The sequence below is a fragment of the Diaphorina citri genome, unplaced genomic scaffold (assembly GCF_000475195.1).
Source record: "Diaphorina citri unplaced genomic scaffold, Diaci psyllid genome assembly version 1.1 scaffold694, whole genome shotgun sequence".
Classification (NCBI taxonomy): domain Eukaryota; kingdom Metazoa; phylum Arthropoda; class Insecta; order Hemiptera; family Psyllidae; genus Diaphorina; species Diaphorina citri.
The window spans coordinates 208-25,538 of NW_007378127.1; the positions used below are offsets into that span (position 1 = coordinate 208).

Here is a 25,331-nt window from a genome sequence, read left to right on the forward strand (position 1 = left end):
ATGTGACTGGGAATTTGGTCAATCGGGGTTGTCTTGAGGGTAGTCTGGGGCTAAAAATAGAGTGAATTATTCCCAGGTACTTTCGGAATAGGGCTGAAAAGCCCCTTTACTAGTGGAGCGGAGAGCAGAGAGCATCGAGCTTGCAGAGGGAAGCGATGAATTCAAACGGTTTGCTGACCCAAACCCCATGTAGCTGAGATCATAAAGATCTATCCTTTCCTCCCCATTTTGTTTTTAGCCTTACGAAACAGTTTCTCCAAACTTGTTTTTCCTAAATTTCCTATCTGGTCCTTGTCTTTTGTGCCGGATCTGAACAGATCAAAAGCTCCAATTACTTCGTATGAGTAGGACCACTGATTCTCTCGGTAATCAATAACTAAAGGCAATGCCTTATCGTTGTAACCAATACTGTCGATCCATCGCCGCCCTCTTGAGTTGACTGTAGCTGCCAAACTCCATCCCCATTATGATATATCTTCGAAGAATGATTCTCTCCGTATTGACTTCGCCTATAATCCTATGTTATTTGTGTTATGTGCCTACCTAGATATATTATTTGATTTGCCCATGAGAAGAAGGATAAGTATCAAAGACCCATGTTTATTGCATATTGCAACCTATCTAATCCCAAATATTTTCCTTTCTGTTCACAGGTCGGCTTGCAGTCATAGTTTTAGGATTATTAACTTTAGCAATTGGGATATCTTTGGGTTTTTTGTAACTTTTTGTCAGAGCTTACTGATTCTACAAAGTGTCAAATTCTCAAAGGGTAAGAAGGAAAGTAAGAAGTGTATTTTGTATTCACGATAATTATCAGAAATAGATCAAGTTTAACCCATTCTGTCAGAAGTCCAAGTTGCCAGCTTTGGATTTCAATTTGCTGTCCAAAATCTGCCTCGTGGTGTTATTTTTGCCTTTGTCCTCATCTAGTAGAGTTGACAAGGTTTTCCTTAGATCTGGCGAGAGGAATTTCGGATAGTCAATGGACAGATGTATGAACAGGTCTCCTCTGAGATGTGGTTCCTCTACATGGGGCATCCCTTCTGACTTGATGACTTTCATGCTTTGGTTGCAAGTGGTCAGATCTGTGATGGGTATGTGCAGGATCCTATCGTCCAGCGTAGTGACTGTGAAGGAGAATCCTGTCAGAGCTTCCTTCAAGGAAACGTTCTTCTTCATGTGTAAGTCTGCGCCTTCTCGCCAGAACACATCGTGAGGTTTATCTTTGGTGATGACGATAACTTCGGAAGATGTCGAATATTCGAGCGGCTCCTTTGAGAATTTGAACACGGTGTGTTCGGGCAGACCCGGCTTGATTTTGATGTGAACGATTTTACTCGTGTTGATAATGTTCAGCTGTACACTGCACGGGTCAATTTCCTGTACAGGGACGGTCAGTAACTTCACACAACCCCTATATAGTTCCTCCAGGGAAACTACAACAGTATGTACCTGTTGATTAGATGACAAGGTGATGTCCTGTTTAGAACCTTTTTCTCCTTGTAGGTTTCTCAGAATGGCTCTCTTTCTCATATCCTGTCTTCCTTCGCGCTTCATTTTCGGGACTAAAAGATCCTGAGTTAATCTGTAGTGGCAATCCTGCGACAGTAATTCTTAAAGTAGTTGATAATGTTGTTATCCTTAACAAGATAGTTAGAGCGATCGTGGACAGTTTTCATTTCTCTAGTTGTTGAGAACTTACTCAGAGTCAAACATAGTGTCGATACGCTCGAGTAATTGCGTTAACCCGATGCAAACCCAGTGTGTCTGTGGGAGATATTACAGATGGCAGATGTCTAAAGAGTGAGTGAGTTATTCAAAAGAACCACTCTTTTCACGAGGCTACTTAGTCAATGAGTCAGATCCTATGTTTTACATATAACTCGCTCTTCAGCTCCCCTCTACGCCTTCTTCTGTAGACCCAATGAAAATCTACGAGTACCTACCAAATTAAAAATCAGGGAAAATTCTTTGTGTTCTAAAGATCTAAAGCATTGCACCATTTATTCTGATCTAAAAGCTCGTATGTATAAGCAGGGTTGCTTTTAATTTCCCATACACTTTCACCTGCTGAGCACACACACTATCAGGTAGACCTGACAGGTACGGCTGAAAAGATCTGAATGTCAGGTCTACCTGATACCTGATGAGCACACACTCTATCAGGTAGACCTGACAGGTACGGCTGAAAAGACCAGAATGTCAGGTCTACATTTTAGACGATTTTTTTTTTTTTTTCAGTACATGCTTAGCCAGCTTAACACAATTAACATTAACCCAATCAAATATTCCAAGTCACAAGCGGGTTAAAGAAAAGAATGTGATCAGGGGTATACCCGCAACTTGTTTGTTTTGCCACGAAATCACCGAGCCAGGACGAGAGGTCAAATACATTACCCGATCTGGTCAATTGTACAAGTGCCACTGGATTATTGGCGACCTGAGAAAATTACTCCGGAATTTCCCAGGCGGACACAACCGATTTAGATAATTGTCGACAAATTCTCGGAGAATTTCAGAGAAAAGTGAAGAGAAAGAATGCACATAGCGACGTAGACGATTTTTTTTTTTTTTTTTTTTTTGCTCAACCTCTATATCTATGTATATGTAAGTATCTATGTACTAACATACTATTTTTTAGTCCCGATTGACTTTTATCTAGATTGTAGAAGAAAATTGAAAATAGGAATCCTTTTAGTAATGATTTAACTTCCTATTGAACATAAAATTCATGCCCACGATTCTTTCGACCACAGGGCAAGTCATCCGGGTTTCCTCTTTGGGAACCCGGATTTTAGTTTGACCCCTGGTTATAACAATGTTTTGCCATCACTTAACACAGTTTCCTCTTATTTCCTTTGTGTAGAATTAATCTTTGGGCGAGAAGGTTTCGCCAATATTTTTATTTCGCCAAGCCTCCCACTCATTTCATCACATATTTCCTGATTGCATTTATCACATTGGTTACTTGGTTATTATCGTTTATCGAATTTCTTTCCGTACTCTCTGTGTCTGTTGTGTCTATTTTATCCATAGTTTTGACCTTAATCTTTGTATTCTTTATGTCTTCTCTCTTTTCTCTGTGTGTGTTTCTTGGTTTCTTCACATTTCCTGTCTTACTCCAAGTACATGTGCTAATTATGCTTGGTACTTGCTATGTGGAGAGTTCAATTTGTTCAAGAATCGATTTGTTTAGCCCCCTGATTCTAATGTGTTGGATAGGTGTTCTTATTATTAAACAATTGGACCAAACTTTATTTACAAAATAAATATATGTGTTGATGGGTAATATTGAGGAACCACTTTCCCATTTGACTGGGATCTATGTTACCTTTTCAATTGTTCTCATGAGGCTGAGTCAACAGGTCCAATTTAGAATAGAATAGAATAGAATAGAATATACCTTGTTTATCCTGCCAGAATGAGACTGAAAAGTCCCTTTACTCCCGCAGTCTAAATATTTACGAAATAAATATATAAGTGTTGATGGTTAATATTGAGGAACCACTCTCCCATTTGACTGGGATCTATGTTAGCTTTTCAATTGTTCTCATGAGGCTGAGTCAACAGGTCCAATTTAGTCATTATTTGGACGGTAATCCCACTCGACCTATGGATTTTGTCTAGCTATGGATTTTGACCAAAATTACCAAAAATATTTGCTTCGCTTCTAGAATCGAACCAAAGACCAAACACTTTGCCATTTCCATTCTAATTAGAATAAAACGTTTGCTCAGCATCACATTTCCACTAATTAACCGCTAAATTGGACGGTAATCCCACTCGACCTATGGATTTTGTCTAGCTATGGATTTTGACCAAAATTACGAAAAATATTTGCTTCGCTTCTAGAATGGAACCAAAGACCGAAAACTTTGCCATTTCCATTCTAATTAGAATAAAACGTTTGCTCAGCATCACATTTCCACTAATTAACCGCTAAACTCTGGCTGGAAACCGTTGAAACCACTAAATAAACCACTTATGAAGGTATTTGACGTATCTATCTCGGAATAGAACGACCTTAAAGTATCTCTAACCCCATTTATTGAACAACATAGTTATAAGACATAGCTATTATCCATAAATTACTATTATGTCACTAATAGGTACCTAACTAACTCTGAGTATGAGCTTTTTCTTTCAGTCTTATCAAGATAGGTAAAATAGTCTTATCCACAGAGTAGACAGGTGGAATAGGTAGATAATAAAAAATAATAAGAATTCTAGAATAGATACCTAGTAACTACATAGTAACAGCTAACAGATTACAATTTACTTTGGTATACCTATCTCTATCTTGGAAATTATTAAATTTAATAAAATTTGACGGCAGATGGACCTCAGTCATACAATTTACTTTGGTATACCTATCTCTATCTTGGAAATTATTAAATTTAATAAAATTTGACGGCAGATGGACCTCAGTCCTACATAGATGGTCAAGGTGGGTTTACAATCTAGGGTTCAGAAGTTCGAGGTCGGACGACACATTATGGAATCCTAACGACCTAACAATCAAAATGGAAGGGTAGCAGTAGTTTTGGCCCTGCCTGAGGGCAATGGTTGGGTTATGCCACTTCAACTGTCTTTCAATTCTTGAATTTCTGACCCTTGTTTTCAATGAAAATAGAATGGAACATACCTACGTATAAGTGGGTAGGTAACCAGGTACCATGTTTCATTGTGAATACTGTCAGAATGAAACTGAAAAGTTCCTTAACTACCACAGACCGAAGAAGGTCAGCCTAGTAAACTTGGACGGTAGCGGCCCTACCTTGTAAAAGCTAGATCACAGGATAAATTCCCGCCCGGGGCGGATTTTATCCTAAACAAATAACTGATAAGGTTTCTCAGAATGGCTCTCTTTCTCATATCCTGGTCTTCCTTCGCGCTTCATTTTCGGGACTAAAAGATCCTGAGTTAATCTGTAGTGGCAATCCTGCGACAGTAATTCTTAAAGTAGTTGTTACCTTTGTTAAAGATTAGGAGATGAAATCTGCTAACATAGCTTGCGGTAAATCAGTCTTGAGCATGAAAATCCGGTTCATAGGATTGTTGCTAATGGGTTTGAATAGCTAATGAATGAAGTGGATTATGATTTCTGTTTTCGGATGTTGCCAGGCATGGTCTGTGCCGTTTGTGAGTATTTTGGTGAGTGTGTTTGGAGTTTACATAACATGTTGAATATAAGTCACATAATAAAATACGGCTCAATATATTACCAAGCTCAATGGTGGTTAGCGCAGCGGACTTCGGATCTAGAAGCCGGTGGTTTGAGATCATGTCAAATTTAGCAAGGTGTATAAATAGAAGAACGAGATTTTTGACAAGCATTCATTCTTCTGCACAGTTCTAATTATGCGTCAGTGATGTTTGAATAAGGGCCTGGTCCAATGTTGAATCTAAGTCACATAATAAAATACGGCTCAATATATTACCAAGCTCAGTGGTGGTTAGCGTGGCGGACTTCGGATCTAGAAGCCGGTGGTTTGAGACCATGTCAAATTTAGCAAGGTGTATAAATAGAAGAACGAGATTTTTGACACGCATTCATTCTTTTGCACAGTTCTAATTATGCGTCAGTGATGTTTGAATAAGGGCCTGGTCCTTTACCAATTATTCATAGCGAAAAGCCAAAATCCAGCCATTAGAACCTCAAACAAAACCAGGACTCAGAAGTCCTTGCATTCTAGATAGTCATCACATGTAGGTGTTTTAATCTTCAAAGTGAAACAGCTTGAAACATAAACCAAGATATGCATCTGGTCGTAATCTGGTCCAAATTGCATAATGGCACAGAGTACAGACCTCTTTAGATTCATATTGTACAACTTTAGAAAGGACATACACATATTATATAGCGAAAAGCCATTATCCAGCCATTAGAACCCCAAACAAAACCAGGACTCAGAAGTCCTTGCATTCTAGATAGTCATCACATGTAGGTGTTTTAATCTTCAAAATGAAACAGCTTGAAACACAAACCAAGATATGCATCTGGTTGTAATCTGGTCCAAATTGCATAATGGCACAGAGTACAGACCTCTTTAGATTCATATTGTACAACTTTAGAAAGGACATACACATATTACACATGTTAGTTACATATCTAGTTAATAATGAGAATGCGCCTACTTTTAGTCAAATTAGCCATAAGTCTAGTTTTATTTAAATTAACATATTACACATGTTAGTTACATATCTAGTTAGTAATGAGAATGCGCCTACTTTTAGTCAAATTAGCCATAAGTCTAGTTTTATTTAAATTAACAACTTTTTTATGGTCATAAATAGTGGCATCATAAATAGTGGCAGCGTTTTCCTGAAGGAGCTCTTCCACCAAAGCATGTCCCATTTTAGGGGAGTAGACAATCTCTAGCTGCTAGGTCTGAGGTTTTCAATGCCTTATTGACTGATGAAGATGACGCTATTGTAAATAGTGATGGCAGGGTTCTCCTTAAGGACCTTAAGGAGCTCTTCCACCAATGTAGGTATGTCCCATTTTAGGGGAGTAGACAATCTCTAGCTGCTAGGTTTGAGGTTTTCAATGCCTTATTGACTGATGAAGATGACGCTATTGTAATGAGAACGAAAATGATTTGATTTTTGACCGTCTATTGTTGACTGCTTCTACTCGTACTTGACTAGCTTTTTATCTTTATAGGCAGTTACACATTTACTAAGGAGATTGTTTTAAGCTATTGCTATACGTGCTAAGCTGATTTTCAGATTGTCTATTAAACGATTTCTCGAACCAAAGCCAAGTCTACAAACCTGTTTGTCTAATAAAACCGAATTTATTGTGAAATTTCTGGGGATTTTTTTCGTCTCTCGTGAGTACACGTGTGGCACCTCTTCGCTTCCTTCTTTAATAGCCTTCGGCGATAGCATGTTGAATGCATCAGTTTCCGATGGATCACTGAAGTTAAGCAACGTTGGGCGTGATTCTTGCAATCAACTTTTGAGCTACTTTTTACTGGACCGATTGACTTGAAACTTGGTAGAGCGGTAGACCTATGTATTTGGTATTCTGGATGACACTAGGATTTTCTGTATTTTTTTTTTTTTTTTTTTTTTTTTTTTTTTTTTATATTATATTTCAACTTCTCATTTATTCTTTTATCTAATTCCTTGTCCCCTTTTTCCCTGGGTTTCAGAATTTAAGACTTTGGAACGGGACGCTCAGCTATCACTACTGGCAGAAGCCCGGCGTTCTAAGACTGACTAAAGTGTTTATTTTCAATGTTACGAATCCGGACGGGTTTATGCACAACAACGAGAAGCCCCAGCTCAGTGAGGTCGGGCCCTTTGTGTATAGGTAAGTGACTTTTTACTTTCTTTTACTAACTCCTCTCTTCGAATGTGGTGTTGCCTCTCACAAACGACTGATATACTTCTCAAGGATGATCATAACACCTAAAGAAGTCAAAGAAATCAGTCCTAAAAGAACCCTGGCCTTGGTAAGAAGTCTAGGGCTCTTCTAGGAAAAAATAAAGGGAATGTCACAGGTCGCAGTGACCAAGGGCGTTTATTAAAGCCGATGGCCCTAGCTTTACTAATACCAATACCAACTCTCTTCGAATTTTGATAAATTTGGGTCAAAGCTATTTGTTGTTGTTTAAAAATTCAAAGGCCAGCCTAGTTAGCTTAGTTGGTAGTGCGTCTGCCTTGTAAGCGCTAGGCCGCGGGTTCGATTCCCGCCCGGGGGTCGCAGTGACCAAGGGCGTTTGGCCCTACCTTTACCAATACCAATACCAACTCTCTTCGAATTTTGATAAATTTGGGTCAAAGCTATTTGTTGTTGTTTAAAAATTCAAAGGGATTGATGACATACGTACATAACCATATCATTCCGATCTACTGACTTGGGTCGATGGACAAAACCTCTCCACCATATTCTGTCATCATATCTCCGGTTTCTTTCAATGTCATCCTACTCTCCTCGTTTATTTTCTGTCTGACTTTATGATAGCAGTGTATCGGTTTCTGGATCTGCTTTGGTTATCGGGCTATTACCCTAGAAACGTCACCAGTATTCGATCTGAATAATCTTGTCTGACAAATCATTCAGTAGGTACCTAAACTGTAAATTTCAATCAGGAAAAGGGTTCTCTGAGAAGCTCGGAAAGGCCCAATTGGGCTTATAAGAAAATATCTGAGTAGATATGTATAGTTTATGAAATACATAGTTATGTATAGTTGATGACCAGAATCACCAGGCTTTGCCAACTGCAGCTTCAGATCCATTTGCCCTTTAAACTTGCCCGAAGCCTTTGAAGTGTGTCAAAAGCATTCTTAGTGTCTATTTTTATTTTATTATTTTTTTCTTCAAATCTTGGCCATTTGACAGTTTGGTCGGCCATTGATCATTCCACACACCTAGTCATAGTATTTCGCCATGTGCTCGCCTCTGATTGGTCAATTCTCATGACTGTCACGTCTTCCGAAATGATAGTAGATGTAGATAATTATAACGTCTTCTGAAATGATAGTGATATCTCAAATTTCAATATTAATACAGTTGTACACATAGTCTTGACACATGTGTGACTGACCGTTGACCGATATTGTGAACTCACTCACATCGATTCGACCAATATTGTGCCGAATTGCCGATGTGAAATGTTCGTACAGGGTGGACGCACAGAAAATACAACTAGAGGGGAATTTTTTAGTGATTTTCGGCAGATGTGGGGTTTTTCTTGGGTGTGAGATGGTTTTTTGGTGTCTTTTTAGATTTATTAAAAAGCTCAATATTATGTAAGGTTATGTAGTGAATTTTTTCTTCTTTTTCTATTGTTGGGTTAATATTAATTATCTTTCTATTGGTGTGAATTATTTTGTATTGTGTCAAGTTTGTCTTTCTAACTATGGAACACTCTGGTTGCTTTGTTCTTTACGTTCGCAAAATAACCTTTTGCTTGATCAAATTTTATATTTTTCAATTGGTCAATCTCTATTTTCCTTTCACAGACTGTAAAAAAAGACAATTTTTTACACGACCATCCTGATTATTATTATTTATTTATTTTTTCTAGACCAATATTCTACCATTATATGTGCTGGGTCAGTGTCATTCTAAACTTGAGCCAAATTTGGTGCCAATGTTAATATTATGAGTAGCTGGTTGTTTTGGTTCGAGACTATTGCACTCTACGTCTTGGTCTTATATAACAACCAACTGTCCCGGGTTCGATTCCACAGGTTTGATAATATTAATAGACTAGTGGTTGACCCGTCCTTTGTACGGGATCAGCGTGGCATAAGAGTCGTAACAGACAGACATACATGTACATGTTTCTGTGTATGCAATAAGCAACAATTTAGTCGAATTTCGCGTTATTTTCATAGTATAACTTAAATTAGAGAATTTTTAATTGTGTTAAGCATACTCTAAATTGCTTGTCACAAATATCGTTCCCCAATTATTACACTTAGATAAATTTTATGACTTGACTTGGACTCGAACGATCTGAATGTCAGGTCTACCTGATACCTGATGAGCACACACTCTATCAGGTAGACCTGACAGGTACGGCTGAAAAGACCAGAATGTCAGGTCTACCTGATACCTGATGAGCACACACACACTATCAGGTAAACCTGACACCTGATCAGGTCTACCTGGTAGTGAGTGGCTGGCATAACGCGCGAGATGTAACACGTGACTTGTGTCATTGTTAGGGCGCGTTCACACTTGAGTTCCGGGAACTGCACGTGGACTCACGTTCACATAATGCACTGGGGAAGTCATGGCTAAGCCGGAGTCACAGGTTCTATAAAAATAATTAATAATGATAATAATATTCGAGGTTAACGCTGTACCGGGGGCGTTTTCTATAACCCAACCCTTAGGCCAGCCACTCACTCTCAGGTAGACCTGACAGATATGCCTGAACAGCTCCGCTTGTCAGGTCTCCCTGATCGAATTCTTAAATAGATTAATATAAATTCCATACCTTGGCTGGGATCGAACCCTTCTGTTTACTTCGCAAATGCCTGATGTGCCCGATTGGAATTAAAGGTTCCGGGAAATATGTACAGTCAGTCATCTAGGGAAGTTTATAGTGACTCTGTTTGACACTAATGTACTGGGGTATTTTCACAGTAACTGTAAAGTAAGCCAAGTCACGTTCATATAAATGAGTTCCCGGCTTTCCCGGTCTCTGGAAATATACCTGATTCTAGGAAATATGACTGTACAGTGAACAGTCTAACGGTCCTACCTAAAGGGACTCCTTCTGGGCTAAAGGGACTCCTTAGTCCTCTTTCATGCTAGGCAAGTAATAAATCGCTGCTGTCGCGGCCCTGCGGCAGAGTGTCAACTTGTCAAGTAGAGATTCTGCTAGCTCTGAGACGCGGCTACCTGCGGTATTTATTCTAAGGTGTCAGGACGTCAGGTGTCTCAATCAATCATGATTAGATCATTAGACAATGCGTAGACTCCCTCGCCAATTACCGCGACATAATAACTGGCCACAATGGCCACTGCCTGACATGTCTATTACCAAGTACAGAACTTTTAACCTTCGCTGGACGAACAACAGCCATAAATCCGCATTACTCAGCTAGGAATCCAAGTACTCACAAGTTCTAGCTAGGAATGTAAGTACTCACAAGTTCTAGCTAGAAATGTAAGTACTCTCAGGTTCTACACATCGATAGGTACTTGGTGTGAATTTCCCGATTGTAACGGTGGTTACCAAACCTGCTCGGCGTAGACCGTGAAAATTGCTCAAAGCGCGGAGTATCCATCGGGGCCTGTGGCGCGATATTGCCGCGCCGCTGATTTGGAATAAGGAGATGCGCTACTGAAAGTCGCGCGTCTACGCTAAGGCCCGTCTCATATTGGACGCGTAGACGGATGACTTTGAGTAGCTTGTAATCCGCTGCAAATTCTACAATACCAAACCTATGAAAATGATAGACTTCCTCTATACTCTATAGACTGTATCATTTTCATAGGTTTGGTAAGTTTGGTTTTGCAGGGCTACGCCCTACTTAAAGTCGCTTGTCTACACGTCGAATGTGAGACAAGCCTAATTATATTTTTGCCGTTTGGCAGCACCCAACTTTCGTCGTGCAAGTTTAGGAACCTCTGACCTATTCTAATGAGCACCAGTACCAGTAGTCTAATGTGCTATAAAAGTAAACACCAAGCAATTATAATAATACCTACTAGATGAGGTAAAAGAAGAAATCAGTTCCTAGAAAAGGAAGAACTAGGCGAATGAAGAACATGAAGAGACGGAAGATCAAAAAGAGTCTAATGTGCTATAAAAGTAAACAGCAAGCAATTATAATAATACTAGATGAGGTAAAAGAAGAAATCAGTTCCTAGAAAAGGAAGAACTAGGCGAATGAAGAACATGAAGAGACGGAAGATCAAAAAGAAGAAGATGACGAGGAAGAAGAAAAAGAGGAGGAGGAAGAAGAAGCAGGAAAGGGAGATTACGAAGAAGAATGAGCAGAAGAGAAAGAAGATGAAGACGACCACAAAAAAGAAGGGGAATAAAAGAAGTGAAGAAGAAGGAGACGACGACGAAGATGAAGGAAAAAAGGAAGATGAAAAAGAAGAAGGGATGATGATAATTTCCATTGTAACGACTCGGAGGACGAGGAAGAAGAAGAGGAGGAGGAAGAAGAAGAAGAAGCAGGAATGGGAGATTACGAAGAAGAATGAGTAGAAGAGAAAGAAGATGAAGACAACCACGAAAAAGAAGGGGAATAAAAGAAGAAGAAGAAGGAGACGACGACGAAGATGAAGGAAAAAAGGAAGATGAAAAAGAAGAAGGGATGATGATGATAATTTCCATTGTAACGACTCTTGAGACAGGAGTGGCAATATGACCGCTCATACTTAAAATATATCCTATAATCTCCTTAGGACGAGGAAAAAGAAGAGGAGGAGGAGGAGGAGGAGGAAGAAGAAGCAGGAATGGGAGATTACGAAGAAGAATGAGTAGAAGAGAAAGAAGATGAAGACGACCACGAAAAAGAAGGGGAATAAAAGAAGAAGAAGGAGACGACGACGAAGATGAAGGAAAAAAGGAAGATGAAAAAGAAGAAGGGATGATGATAATTTCCATTGTAACGACTCTTGAGACAGGAGTGGCAATATGACCGCTCATACTTAAAATATATCCAATAATCTCCTTAGCCTTGGTCCTAACACTAAGGAATTTAGTGGCACTCAAATCAGAAGTACCCTTGTTCAGAATGCGCGATAATTAGTTCCTGCCAGTAAGTGAGAAAATAGAAGAAGGAAGACTGGGCTTATTTATACTGCTCAAATTATAGTGCTTATTTATACTGCTCAAATAATAATAGTGCTTATTTATACTGCTCAAACAATAATAGAGACACTAAGGAATTTAGTGGCACTCAAATCAGAAGTACCCTTGTTCAGAGTAAGCGATAATTAGTTCCTGCTAGTAAGTGAGAAAATAGAAGAAGGAAGACTGGGCTTATTTATACTGCTCAAATAATAATAGTGCTTATTTATACTGCTCAAATAATAGTGCTTATTTATACTGCTCAAACAATAATAGAGCTTATTTATACTGGGAGCATACCAGCCTGAAATTTTCCTTGCCAGGTTGTACTGCTCAAATAATAATAGTGCTTATTTATTTTATACTGCTCAAATAATAATAGTGCTTATTTATACTGCTCAAACAATAATCGAGCTTATTTATACTGGGAGCATACCAGCCTGAAATTTTCTTTGCCAGGTATATCTGGTATATTTATGTATAAATAGCAAAGGTTGAGTGCTAAGGGTATCCACTCGTAAAAATTATGTAGTCAAAACCAAATGTCAGCCGCAGAAAGACAATTGCTCAAGCATGAGGAACACATTGCCCTCTGGAAAGACCTTACACGAACTGTCAGCCTATTTTGCTTAGAGGTTAGCGCGTCTGCCTTGTTAGGGCTAGGTCGCGAGTTCAATTCCCACCCGGGGCGGATTTTATTCTTAACCGATAAGGTTCGTTCTCGGAAAGGCTGGCTTTCTCTTATCCTGTCTTCCTTCGTAATAATATGAAAATTGCTTTTGGAAAAGTGTGCACATAAAAGAGCGATTTGGCAAATTAGATTTCTTTGCTTGATTTCCGATTGGACTTAAAGGTTCCGGGAAATATGTACAGTCAGTCATCTAGGGAAGTTTATAGTGACTCTGTTTGACACTAATGTGCTGGGGTATTTTCACAGTAACTGTAAAGTAAGCCAAGTCACGTTCATATGTATAAATGAGTTCCCGGCTTTCCCGGTCTCTGGAAATATACCTGATTCTAGGAAATATGACTGTACAGTGAACAGTCTAACGGTCCTACTTCCTTCTCGCTTCGCTTTTGGGACGATAAGACCTTAGCAGTTACAGTTCCCTCTATCGAACCTTTTCAAAAAAAGAAAAAAATCTCAGTCTCCCTCTTCCTTTTCTTCTCCTTCTATTTCTCTCTACTCGGCTGACGAAAAAAAAAACTATAGATTTCAATTAAATTAGGTGGGTTATTCCTTACTTTTGACATCCAACCACTAGGCTTCTGTGCGATATCAAATTATTGAATCAAAATCATAAGCATCTAGTAATTACAATGTTGCCAGTTATCCAGTGTATAATTACATTGCTAAAGGGACTCCTTAGTCCTCTTTTCATGCTAGGCAAGTAATAAATCGCTGCTGTCGCGGCCCTGCGGCAGAGTGTCAACTTGTCAAGTAGAGATTCTGCTAGCTCTGAGACGCGGCTACCTGCGGTATTTATTCTAAGGTGTCAGGACGTCAGGTGTCTCAATCAATCATGATTAGATCATTAGACAATGCGTAGACTCCCTCGCCAATTACCGCGACATAATAACTGGCCACAATAGCCACTGCCTGACATGTCTATTACCAAGTACAGAACTTTTAACCTTCGCTGGACAAACAACAGCCATAAATCCGCATTACTCAGCTAGGAATCCAAGTACTCACAAGTTCTAGCTAGGAATGTAAGTACTCACAAGTTCTAGCAAAATGTGAAAAAAATCCCCCACCATTTTCGTGTTCCTGGTAAAAAGACCTCTAATTTGATATATAGGTCGACCAGGTTTGGATAAGTCCTTCTATGGGGACAGACAGACCGACCGACAGACCGACAGAGTGACAGACACCGAAGCGAATACAATAGTCCGTCCCTTATACCTTTTTATTACTATTGTAATAATAAAGGAAAGGGACCAATGAGCGTTAAACAGACAAACAAATGGATAGACAAAAATGAAAAATCATCGAGTTAAAAAACTGAGACGTTTTTTCGTTCGGTCAATTATTCATCGGAAAACAAAGAAGATTCCTTGTCTGGATTTTCCCAGTTCCGTACTCCGCTCCGGAATGACTTTGAATTTTTCGAAAACCAATGTATCATGGTCATGTTAATGGTCATTGGTCATGTTAATGGTCATTAATGGACGTGTTAAGAGTCATCGATCATTCATATTATGGTCATGTTATTTGCCATGTTTTCAGCATGGTCATTTGTTTGCTATGCTACTGGTGGTATTTTTCATTTTTCTATAAGAAGAAGACGAGGAGTCTTCTTCTTCAGCTTCTTCTTCTTCTTCTTCTTCTTCTTCTTCTTCTTCTTCTTTTCCAACTCCTGCTGCTTCGTCTTTTTCGTATACGTCTTAGTCTTCTTCTGCTCCTCCGTGGTCATTTGTTTGCTATGCTACTGGTGGTATTTTTCATTTTTCTATAAGAAGAAGACGAGGAGTCTTCAGCTTCTTCTTCTTTTCCAACTCCTGCTGCTTCGTCTTTTTCGTATACGTCTTAGTCTTCTTCTGCTCCTCTTCCTCCTTCCTCCTCCTCCTTCCTCTTCTTCATCTCCTCCTCTTCCTCCTCCTCCTGCTTCTTCTACTTCTATTGTTGCTTTTTTATGCTCATCCATTTTGTTGATGGACAAAGTCAATTAATGTCTACCTACTTCTATAGTTACTGTTTTTACGCTCATTATTTTGTTGATGGACAAAGTCAATTAATACCATCTACCTATCTTTCATGAAGGGGTAATTTTTCTTTCTTCCATACATCATTTCGATTATGGACAAAGCCAATTAATATCTTTAATGAAGGGGCGATTTTTGTTACGTCATGATTCATGATGTACAAAATTGGTTTCTTATTGACCTTGGCTCTCGCGACCTTTGAACCCGCGAACAATTTATAAGACGAGGAGTCTTCTTCTTCAGCTTCTTCTTCTTCTTCTTCTTCTTCTTCTTTTCCAACTCCTGCTGCTTCGTCTTTTTCGTATACGTCTTAGTCTTCTTCTGCTCCTCCTCCTCCTCCTTCCTCCTCCTCATTCCTCTTCTTCATCTCCTCCTCTTCCTCCTCCTCCTCCTCCTCCTCCTGCTTCTTCTACTTCTATTGTTGCTTTTTTATGCTCATCCATTTTGTTGATGGACAAAGTCAATTAATGTCTTCCTCTTCTTCATCTCCTCCTCCTCCTCCTGCTTCTTCTACTTCTATTGTTGCTTTTTTATGCTCATCCATTTTGTTGATGGACAAAGTCAATTAATGTCTACCTCTATCTTTAAAGGGGTGAATTTTCTTTCTTCCATACCTACATCATTTCGATTATGGACGAAGCCAATTAATATCCTTAATGAATGGACAAAGCTAGTTAATTCCTACCCATCTTTAATGAAGGGGCGATTTTTGTTACGTCATGATGTACAAATTTGGTTTCTTATTGACCTTGGCTCTCGCGACCTTTGAACCCGCGAACAATTTATTGGAAAAGTGACGTTTTTGCTGACGTAGGTTAGTAGCTTTAACACTTTTCAACTTTCATTCTTCCATACATCATTTCGATTATGGACGAAGCCAATTAATATCCTTAATGAATGGACAAAGCTAATTAATTCCTACCCATCTTTAATGAAGGGGCGATTTTTGTTACGTCATGATGTACAAATTTGGTTTCCTATTGACCTTGGCTCTCGCGACCTTTGAACCTGCGAACAATTTATTGGAAAAGTGACGTTTTTGCTGACGTAGGTTAGTAGCTTTAACACTTTTCAATTCGAGAAAAATAGTAATAATATTACTTTTCAATTCGAGAAAAAAGGAAAAATAGTAATAATATGAAAATTGCTTTTGGAAAAGTGTGCACATAAAAGAGCGATTTGGCAAATTAGATTTCTTTGCTTGACGTCCATTTTAATGTGGATAGCCAGCAATGAATGCAATGATAATTGTCATTAATGATAGCCCATATGAATCCCTCCATGTATTCATGACTATAATATCCATACATATATAAACATACCAGTATACTCTTACTCTATTAGAATAGAATAGAATACTCTATTACTTGCATATTAGGTATTAGCTCATTTAACGAATATCACGGATAGATGACGTCACAATCACGAGGTATAAATTAGTCCGAGCAAAAAAAAAAAAAAAAAAATGTTGCCAGGTTTATCTGGTATGTGTATGTATAAATAGCAAAGGTTGAGTGCTAAGGGTATCCACTCGTAAAAATTATGTAGTCAAAACCAAATGTCAGCCGAAAGCAATCACCTGGCTAGGGCTGATTGAGAGACTGGCGAAAAACGCCACCCCCGTCTGAACATGGGAAAAGTAGAGGAAGAAGAAGAAGAAGAAAAAGAAGAAGAAGAAGAAGAAGGACACTCGCAATTCGTAATATTAGAGCTCTTGTAATTCGTAATACATATTAGAGCTCTAACGGCTAGGTGGTAGAGAACGCCTCCGGTGTGAGAAGAAGAAGAAGAAGAAGAAGAAAAATAAGAAGAAGGGCACTCGCAATTCGTAATATTAGAGCTCTTGTAATTCGTAATACATATTAGAGCTCTAACGGCTAGGTGGTAGAGAACGCCTCCGGTGTTAAACCTCGCCTAGTGGTTACCTTCCAAGCGTCTCTTAGCCTTTTGTTTCTCACGTAATCAGTTGCTGTCGGATTTTTTCCTTATGTAATCCAAGTTAATCTGTTATAAATACAGACCTCGTAAACCGTCATAAAAATGTGTCATTAGTTATGTGAATCTCATAAAAAGTTTTAAATATAATTATCCATAAAAAGTCATAAGAACTTTGTTTCTCACGTAATCAGTTGCTCTCGGATTTTTTCCTTATGTAATCCAAGTGAATCTGTTATAAATACAGGCCTCGTAAACCGTCATAAAAATGTGTCATTAGTTATGTGAATCTCATAAAAAGTTTTAAATATAATTATCCATAAAAAGTCATAAGAATGCACTGAGAATATGTACAGTTGAACAATTCTCTATTTACAGCACATACCATATGTATTTACAATTGCAATTGATTTTTATGTTTTACGACTGTTATGGCACAAAGGCTGGCCGTTTTTACAACTACATACCCACTTCTGGTGTACCTAGCAGACCAGGTGTAGTTGTAATTTATCGACTGTAATGTAATTTATGTTGTAATGTAATTTATAAATAAAGGTAAAAATAGTACTTATTGATAAATAAATAAAAGTAATTGTAAGGTGTAATAAAGAAATTAAAATTGAATTTCGTTGGTACCTACGTACACTAAATATATTGTATAAAAAAGTTAAACCTCAGATGATTTTTTTTTTTAAAGAGGTTTGATAGAGGGAACTGTAACTGCTAAGGTCTTATTCCTATCGTCCCAAAATCCAAGAGAGAAGGAATACAGGATAGGAGAAAACCAGCCGTTCCGAGAACGAATATCATCCGCTCAGATGGCTTCATTTTCTTAATCATATTATGAGGAAGGCATTAGGCATTTCAACGGAGTGAGATGCGTTCTGAATTCTGATATTCTCGTGTCGACCGAGCACCTAAACGGGTAGTATGTATTGTGTCTCCTCTCGCAAATCTGATGAGGGACACACTACGAGATGGGCATGCTACGACACAGACCCATGTCTAAGGGAGCAGATGTTTCGTAGAAATGAAGACATAAAATTGGTCAATACCTAGCTATTTTTAGAACACGATTTAGCAACTTCACTAGAAAGAATGATCGAGTGCTATTTTTATATTTTTTTTTACCATTTAGTGGAGAAGTATACAATTCGCCTACCTATTCGACACTTCAACAAATAACTCATCAGTTTGCAAAGCAAACAAGACGATGACTGGGTCTTTGTTGACATCGACAATATCGTCACCAAAGTCAACAAGCCAGGCGTTGACTTATCAAACAAAACTTTGCACATAAATTTAATGTAGAAATGTACCTACCACGATTTTTTTCAGGAGGTTTGATAGAGGGAACTCCAAGCTAACTAGCTACCTTTTAGAGATTTAGAGCATGGGTTTTCAACCGGGGTCTGCTCTAAATTTTTTAGAGCCTATTTCAACGCTCGAGTCACAACTCACAAGCTCTCAAGTCTTTTGCTAAGCACTATTTTGTATGAATGCCTGAAAACTATTTGAGATATGCAATGTGCAAGGCAGGACACACGCTCGCCTTTTTTCGGCATTTTCCAGAAAAAAAAATTTCTAGCCATCCAGAAAAACAATTGCTCAAGCATGAGAAACACATTTCCCTCTGGAAAGACCTTACACGAACTGCCAGCCTATTTCGCTTGGAGGTTAGCGCGTCTGCCTTGTTAGGGCTAGGTCGCGAGTTCAATTCCCACCCGGGGCGGATTTTATTCTTAACCGATAAGGTTCGTTCTCGGAAAGGCTGGCTTTCTCTTATCCTGTGTTCCTTCTCTCTTCGCTTTCGGGACGATAAGACCTTAGCAGTTAAAGTTCCCTCTATCAAACCTTTTCAAAAAAAGAAAAAAAATCTCAGTCTCCCTCGTCCTTTTCTTCTCCTTCTATTTCTCTCTACTCGGCTGTCGAAAAAAACTATAGATTTCAATTAAATTAGGTAGGTTATTCCTTACTTTTGACATCCAACCACTAGGCTTCTGTGCGATATCACATTATTGAATCAAAATCATAAGCATCTAGTAATTACAATGTTAAGGGAAATATTGAGGATATCAAAACACTTAGTCCAGAAGCTGTTGCCTGGCTACAGAGTTTACCTCTATAAGTAGATAGAAGTGTTATTATTTCTTTTGTTTTTTGTTAAATGTTCCTTTGTTCTGTATTCTATGTATATCCTTTGAAAAAAATAAAACGTCCATACGATAAATAAATAAAATTACAATGTTGCCAGTTATCCAGTGTATAATTACATTGTTGCCGTTCACTTGACGTTTTCATACCAGGCAGTCATTCGCAAAGTGTATAATTTGCGAAAACCTCGCCCCGATTCGATTTATTCCAAATCGTTTCTGAGAATTTATGTAGGGATTTTTCTTCGCGCCTAACGTACGTATGTATTACATATGTAGGTAGTCTTATGCAGCCAAGTAGACATTTATTATGATGAATTTGTTAAAAATCAGGTGGTACCTACTCAATTGGTTCTACGTGATTTATGACATAGTAAATATAAACAACATAAAGACCGCCACAGGCGAGGTTTTTCTAACATACCGAACTGCATACGTACATACATAATTATGTGAGGCCTTTCTGTACATAGGTACAGAGATATAGGTCTTCATAATCATGGGAAAATATTAAGGAATCTAAATGCTGGCTTTTCCCGGCATCACTCAGGCTGGGAGATTGTTGCCGACTGGAGGGAACATCCCCCGTCAATAATAAAACCCTTACCAGTTACACATTGCAGTGACGTTAGATTAAGCCTCGGTCAATATTAAACAATTGACAGATTACTTGATTACTTAGTATTAAGTATAGTAGACACGTGATGACGTCACAGACTTTGAAATAAATACAGAATTCGTGATTTGTCAAGGAAAAACACCGGAAATTAATAAATTGAGGTACAAAACTTTAATAACTCAATTCGGAGCTCATTCCAATTTGCAATTACAATTAATATAAAGTTGCAATTTACAATATTCCATACGATGTAATTTCTGTGTAAACATTAATGCAAAATGACCTTTTCCCAGCACACGCATGTGCATAACATACCAATTATTAATATCGGATCAAACATTAAATTAATCGATGTACAACCAGAAACAGCACCTAATTTACGTACATATATAGGTAGATAGGTATACCTATGTATTTTGTACGTCCAATTTTCTATTTCCCTTCAGGGCGTTTGTTTATCACGCATGGCTATTAAAGTCGACTTCGATCGTGCTCGTTGAGCTTCAGTTAGACTTCAAAATTGATTACCACTTCAAAAAAAAAAAAAAGACAGGATAGGAGAAAACCAGCCGTTCCGAGAACGAATATCATCCGCTCAGATGGCTTCATTTTCTTAATAATATTATGAAGAAGGCATTTTTGCCTATTCTAAGTTTAGTGTTGCAAGCAGTAAATGGGTCTTTTGTCAAGGTAGAAGGTATAATTTGAGCTATTCAAGTTCAAGACTATAAAGCTTGCGTAATTGACGTTTTGTAGCATAAAAATAGGTGCTTGGGAGGTACTCCTCCTCAAGGTAGGTACTTTGGATCTTGGAAAGATGGAAGGTACTCTTTTACGTAGGTAATTGAGATCTTAGGTACGCTAGGTACATAGGTACCTACTCTAGGTACATATTTAGGAGTTACCTAGGATCTTGGTAGGTACTCTCCTACGTAGGTAATTGTGATCTTGGGTACTCTATGTACCTATTCTAGGTACTTGGATACCTATTCTCGGTACTTTAGGAATACTAGTGGGGCAATTATTTATCCATTAATAATATATCCCGATTGCCCGAGCATTAATGGTGCGTAATCTCAAAGTGGTGTTCAATTACTTCGGAATCTCTATTAATAATATATCCCAATTGCCCGAGCATTAATGGTGCGTAATCTCAAAGTGGTGTTCAATTACTTCGGAATCTCTATTGGAGTGTAAAATATTTTGCGTTTATGAGAGAAGATACATGATGAGAATTGAAGATGTTTGAAACGTGACTTATCTGCGTTTTAAACATTGAAGAAAATACAGTAAGTTGTTATTTTCCACACTGAGAAAAAAATTGGTGTGATAGGGTGGAAGAACTCTATTATTGTTAGGGTGGCGGAACTCTTACATGATGAGAATTGAAGATGTTTGAAACGTGACTTATCTGCGTTTTAAACATTGAAGAAGATACAGTAAGTTGTTATTTTCCACACTGAGAAAAAAATTGGTGTGATAGGGTGGAAGAACTCTATTATTGTTAGGGTGGCGGAACTCTATTATTGGTTTACTTCCCTTGATTTAGCTTGTTGGAATGCTATATTATAGTGTCGAGCTTTCAATATTAGGTTTCAGTCTCACTTGAGGGCGAGAATTTTTGTTCATAAAATGGAGTGTTACGTAGAATTCAGGTTGAATGATCACTTACTATTTTCGATAAGTGGTCAGTGCATGGGTCTCGGGGGAAACTCCTCCAAAAAACCTTCAGAGAGGAAGGAAACCACTGCTCCCCCAGCTTCCCAAGGACCACGCGCCACTGGTTTGGGGACTTACCATTACCACATGGGTCTCGGGGGGAACTCCTCCAAAAAACCTTCAGAGAGGAAGGAAACCACTGCTCCCCCAGCTTCCCAAGGATCACGCGCCACTGGTTTGGGGACTTACCATTACCATCCGCCATGACCTTGATCTCTAGGGCCGACTCTTCCTGAGTCGGGTGATAGCAATAATCAAATTGATAATCATAGTCAGCCAGACAATGATCAAATCCAGAATGTCAGGTCTACCTGATACCTGATGAGCACACACACACTATCAGGTAAACCTGACACCTGATCAGGTCTACCTGGTAGTGAGTGGCTGGCATAACGCGCGAGATGTAACACGTGACTTGTGTCATTGTTAGGGCGCGTTCACACTTGAGTTCCGGGAACTGCACGTGGACTCACGTTCACATAATGCACTGGGGAAGTCATGGCTAAGCCGGAGTCACAGGTTCTATAAAAATAATTAATAATGATAATAATATTCGAGGTTAACGCTGTACCGGGGGCGTTTTCTATAACCCAACCCTTAGGCCAGCCACTCACTCTCAGGTAGACCTGACAGATATGCCTGAACAGCTCCGCTTGTCAGGTCTCCCTGATCGAATTCTTAAATAGATTAATATAAATTCCATACCTTGGCTGGGATCGAACCCTTCTGTTTACTTCGCAAATGCCTGATGTCTGATGTCCCCGATTGGAATTAAAGGTTCCGGGAAATATGTACAGTCAGTCATCTAGGGAAGTTTATAGTGACTCTGTTTGACACTAATGTACTGGGGTATTTTCACAGTAACTGTAAAGTAAGCCAAGTCACGTTCATATAAATGAGTTCCCGGCTTTCCCGGTCTCTGGAAATATACCTGATTCTAGGAAATATGACTGTACAGTGAACAGTCTAACGGTCCTACCTAAAGGGACTCCTTCTGGGGTAAAGAGACTCCTTCTGGGCTAAAGGGACTCCTTAGTCCTCTTTTCATGCTAGGCAAGTAATAAATCGCTGCTGTCGCGGCCCTGCGGCAGAGTAAACGCGCGAGATATAACACGTGACTTGTGTCATTGTTAGGGCGCGTTCACACTTAAGTTCCGGGAACTGCACGTGGACTCACGTACACATAATGCACTGGGGAAGTCATGGCTAAGCCGGAGTCACAGGCTCTATAAAAATAATTAATAATGATAATAATATTCGAGGTTAACGCTGTACCGGGGGCGTTTTCTATACATAAGTTCCGGGAACTGCACGTGGACTCACGTTCACATAATGCACTGGGGAAGTCATGGCTAAGCCGGAGTCACAGGATTCTATAAAAATAAATAATAATGATAATAATATTCGAGGTTAACGCTGTACCGGGGGCGTTTTCTATAACCCAACCCTTAGGCCAGCCCCTCACTCTCAGGTAGAGCTGACAGATAAAGATTATGATGAGATAAAAATCTAGAGTCATCAAGTCTAGTAAATAGTCATCAAGTTTAGTAAATAGACATCAAGTTTAGTATTGAAGGATCCTGACATAAATATGTGTGTAATGATGGGAAGGAAACATAACTATCTACATGTACATATGTAGGTACATAGGTAGTAAGTACCTAAGTAACATAAATAGATAAAATAATACCCTACATAAATAACTATGTATTGGGAGGATGGATATATAAATGTGTTGTTTATCAGATGAAATCTGATTGGACTACGTGTTTTATGGGCTGTCAAGGCAGGTCCCAATTGGCGGAAATATGGCTGACCATTAAAATGGTAGCTCTTCTTTAATTGAAAATAAGAGACGGAAGTGTTTTATTGGCTGTCAAGGCAGGTCCCAATTGGCGGAAATATGGCTGACCATTAAAATGGTAGCTCTTCTTTAATTGAAAATAAGAAGACGAAAAAAGAACAAGAAGTTGATGATAAAGAAATGGAAGAAGAAGAAGAAGAAGAAGAAGAAGACGAGGAAGAAGAAGATGATGAAGAAGGAGAGGAAGAAGAAGAAGATGATGAAGAAGCAGTGAAAGAAGAAGACGAGGAAGAAGATGAAAAAAAGAAGAAGAAGTAGAAAAAAAAAATCTATTGAATAAAATGGAATATTCTATGTATTTTAACCATATTTACATACAAATTAGCCATAGATTACCGTGTCATGTGTCCTGCATGACAGATTTATGAGTTGGCAAAACGCTGTTTAAAAGATCCAGGGAAATATCTATGTATATCAAACCTATTGTAGTAAAAGAAGAAGACGAGGAAGAAGAAGATGATGAAGAAGGAGAGGAAGAAGCAGTAAAAGAAGAAGACGAGGAAGAAGATGAAAAAAAAGAAGAAGAACTAGAAAAAAATCTATTGAATAAAATGGAATATTCTATTATTTTAACCATATTTACATCCACATTAGCCATAGATTACCGGTAATTTACATATTGCGCGTGTCATGTGTGTTTCCTGCATGACAGAATAGTAAAAGAAGAAGATGAGGAAGAAGATGAAAAAAAGAAGAAGAACTAGAAAAAAAATCTATTGAATAACATGGAATATTCTATGTATTTTAACCATATTTACATACACATTAGCCATAGATTACCGTGTCATGTGTGTTACCTGCATGACAGATTTATGAGTTGGCAAAACGCTGTTTAAAAGATCCAGGGAAATATCTATGTATATCAAACCTATTTGATTATTCTACCCATGGGAACTAAAAGACAAGAAGAATTCATGACTATTCCACAATAGTTAAGTACCTATAACTGCCCTAGGTATTTTATCGCAAATATCGCATCAATATTACTTAAGAGTATTTGCTGAAATTAAGGAACTATTAGGTAGGTAGCTCTTATTTTTATCAACCCAAACTTAGCTTGAGGAACCATGATGAACTCAAACTGAGCTAGCATCTTATCCTATACCCAAGTACCTATACCTGCCCTAGGTATTTTATCGCAAATATCGCATCAATATTACTTAAGAGTATTTGCTGAAATTAAGAAACTAGGTAGGTAGCTCTCATTTTTATCAACCCAAACTTAGCTTGAGGAACCATGATGAACTCAAACTGAGCTAGCATCTTATCCTATACCTAATGATAATGACCATCCTGCCCTAGGGTGTTTTATCGCAAATATCGCATCAATATTACTTAAGAGTATTTGCTGAAATTAAGAAACTTGGTAGGTAGCTCTTATTTTTATCAACCCAAACTTGGCTTGAGGAACCATGATGAACTCAAACTGAGCTAGCATCTTATCCTATACCTAATGATAATGACCATCTTATCCTTGAAAATATTGTTCATATTTGTATAATGGCACCCGGAATACTTGCATACTTAGAAGTCCTAATAGGACTGAAAAAAGTCTCCTCATAACACGTATATGTACCTATGTAGGTAGGAAGATTATGATGAGATAAAAATCTAGAGTCATCAAGTCTAGTAAATAGTCATCAAGTTTAGTAAATAGACATCAAGTTTAGTAAATATTGAGTCATCAAGATTCATCCAACTTGAAGTACCTATCTATCTACTTTGTCTCTAAGTAGGTACATCTTATGTGCATAGGTATATTTTAGAAGGAAGGCATTTTTGCCTATTCTAAGTTTAGAGTTGCAAGCAGTAAATGGGTCTTTTGTCAAGGTAGAAGGTATAATTTGAGGTATTCAAGTTCAAGACTATAAAGCTTGCGTAATTGACGTTTTGTAGCATAAAAATAGGTGCTTGGGAGGTACTACTCTTCAAGGTAGGTACTTTGGATCCTGGAAGGGAAGGTACCTACTCTTTTACGTAGGTAATTGAGATCTTAGGTATGCTAGGTACATAGGTACCTACTCTAGGTACATATTTAGGAGTTACCTAGGATCTTG

General features: G+C 38.4%; 2 protein-coding genes across 2 annotated transcripts in view; one reads left to right on the forward strand and one right to left on the reverse strand.

Annotated features, from left to right (window-relative positions):
* Positions 1 to 759: 759 nt before the first annotated feature.
* LOC103511261 (dnaJ homolog subfamily B member 1-like) lies at positions 760 to 1,557 on the reverse strand. Its single transcript, XM_008475979.2, has one exon. The coding sequence runs from the start codon at positions 1,555 to 1,557 to the stop codon at positions 844 to 846; it is 714 nt and encodes a 237-aa protein (XP_008474201.1). The 3' UTR covers positions 760 to 843.
* A 2,881-nt stretch (positions 1,558 to 4,438) lies between these two features.
* LOC103511262 (protein peste) overlaps positions 4,439 to 25,331 on the forward strand; it is a 39,172-nt gene continuing 18,279 nt past the window's right edge. Inside the window, exons 1-2 of the mRNA XM_026825075.1 lie at positions 4,439 to 4,447; positions 7,161 to 7,321. Of these exons, the coding sequence (XP_026680876.1) occupies positions 4,439 to 4,447; positions 7,161 to 7,321 (170 nt within the window). The remainder of the gene's footprint in view (positions 4,448 to 7,160; positions 7,322 to 25,331) is intronic.

Bases quoted from the DNA above. Each gene is read 5' to 3' on its own strand.
- LOC103511261 (XM_008475979.2), bottom strand. From the start codon at position 1,557: ATGAAGCGCGAAGGAAGACAGGATATGAGAAAGAGAGCCATTCTGAGA.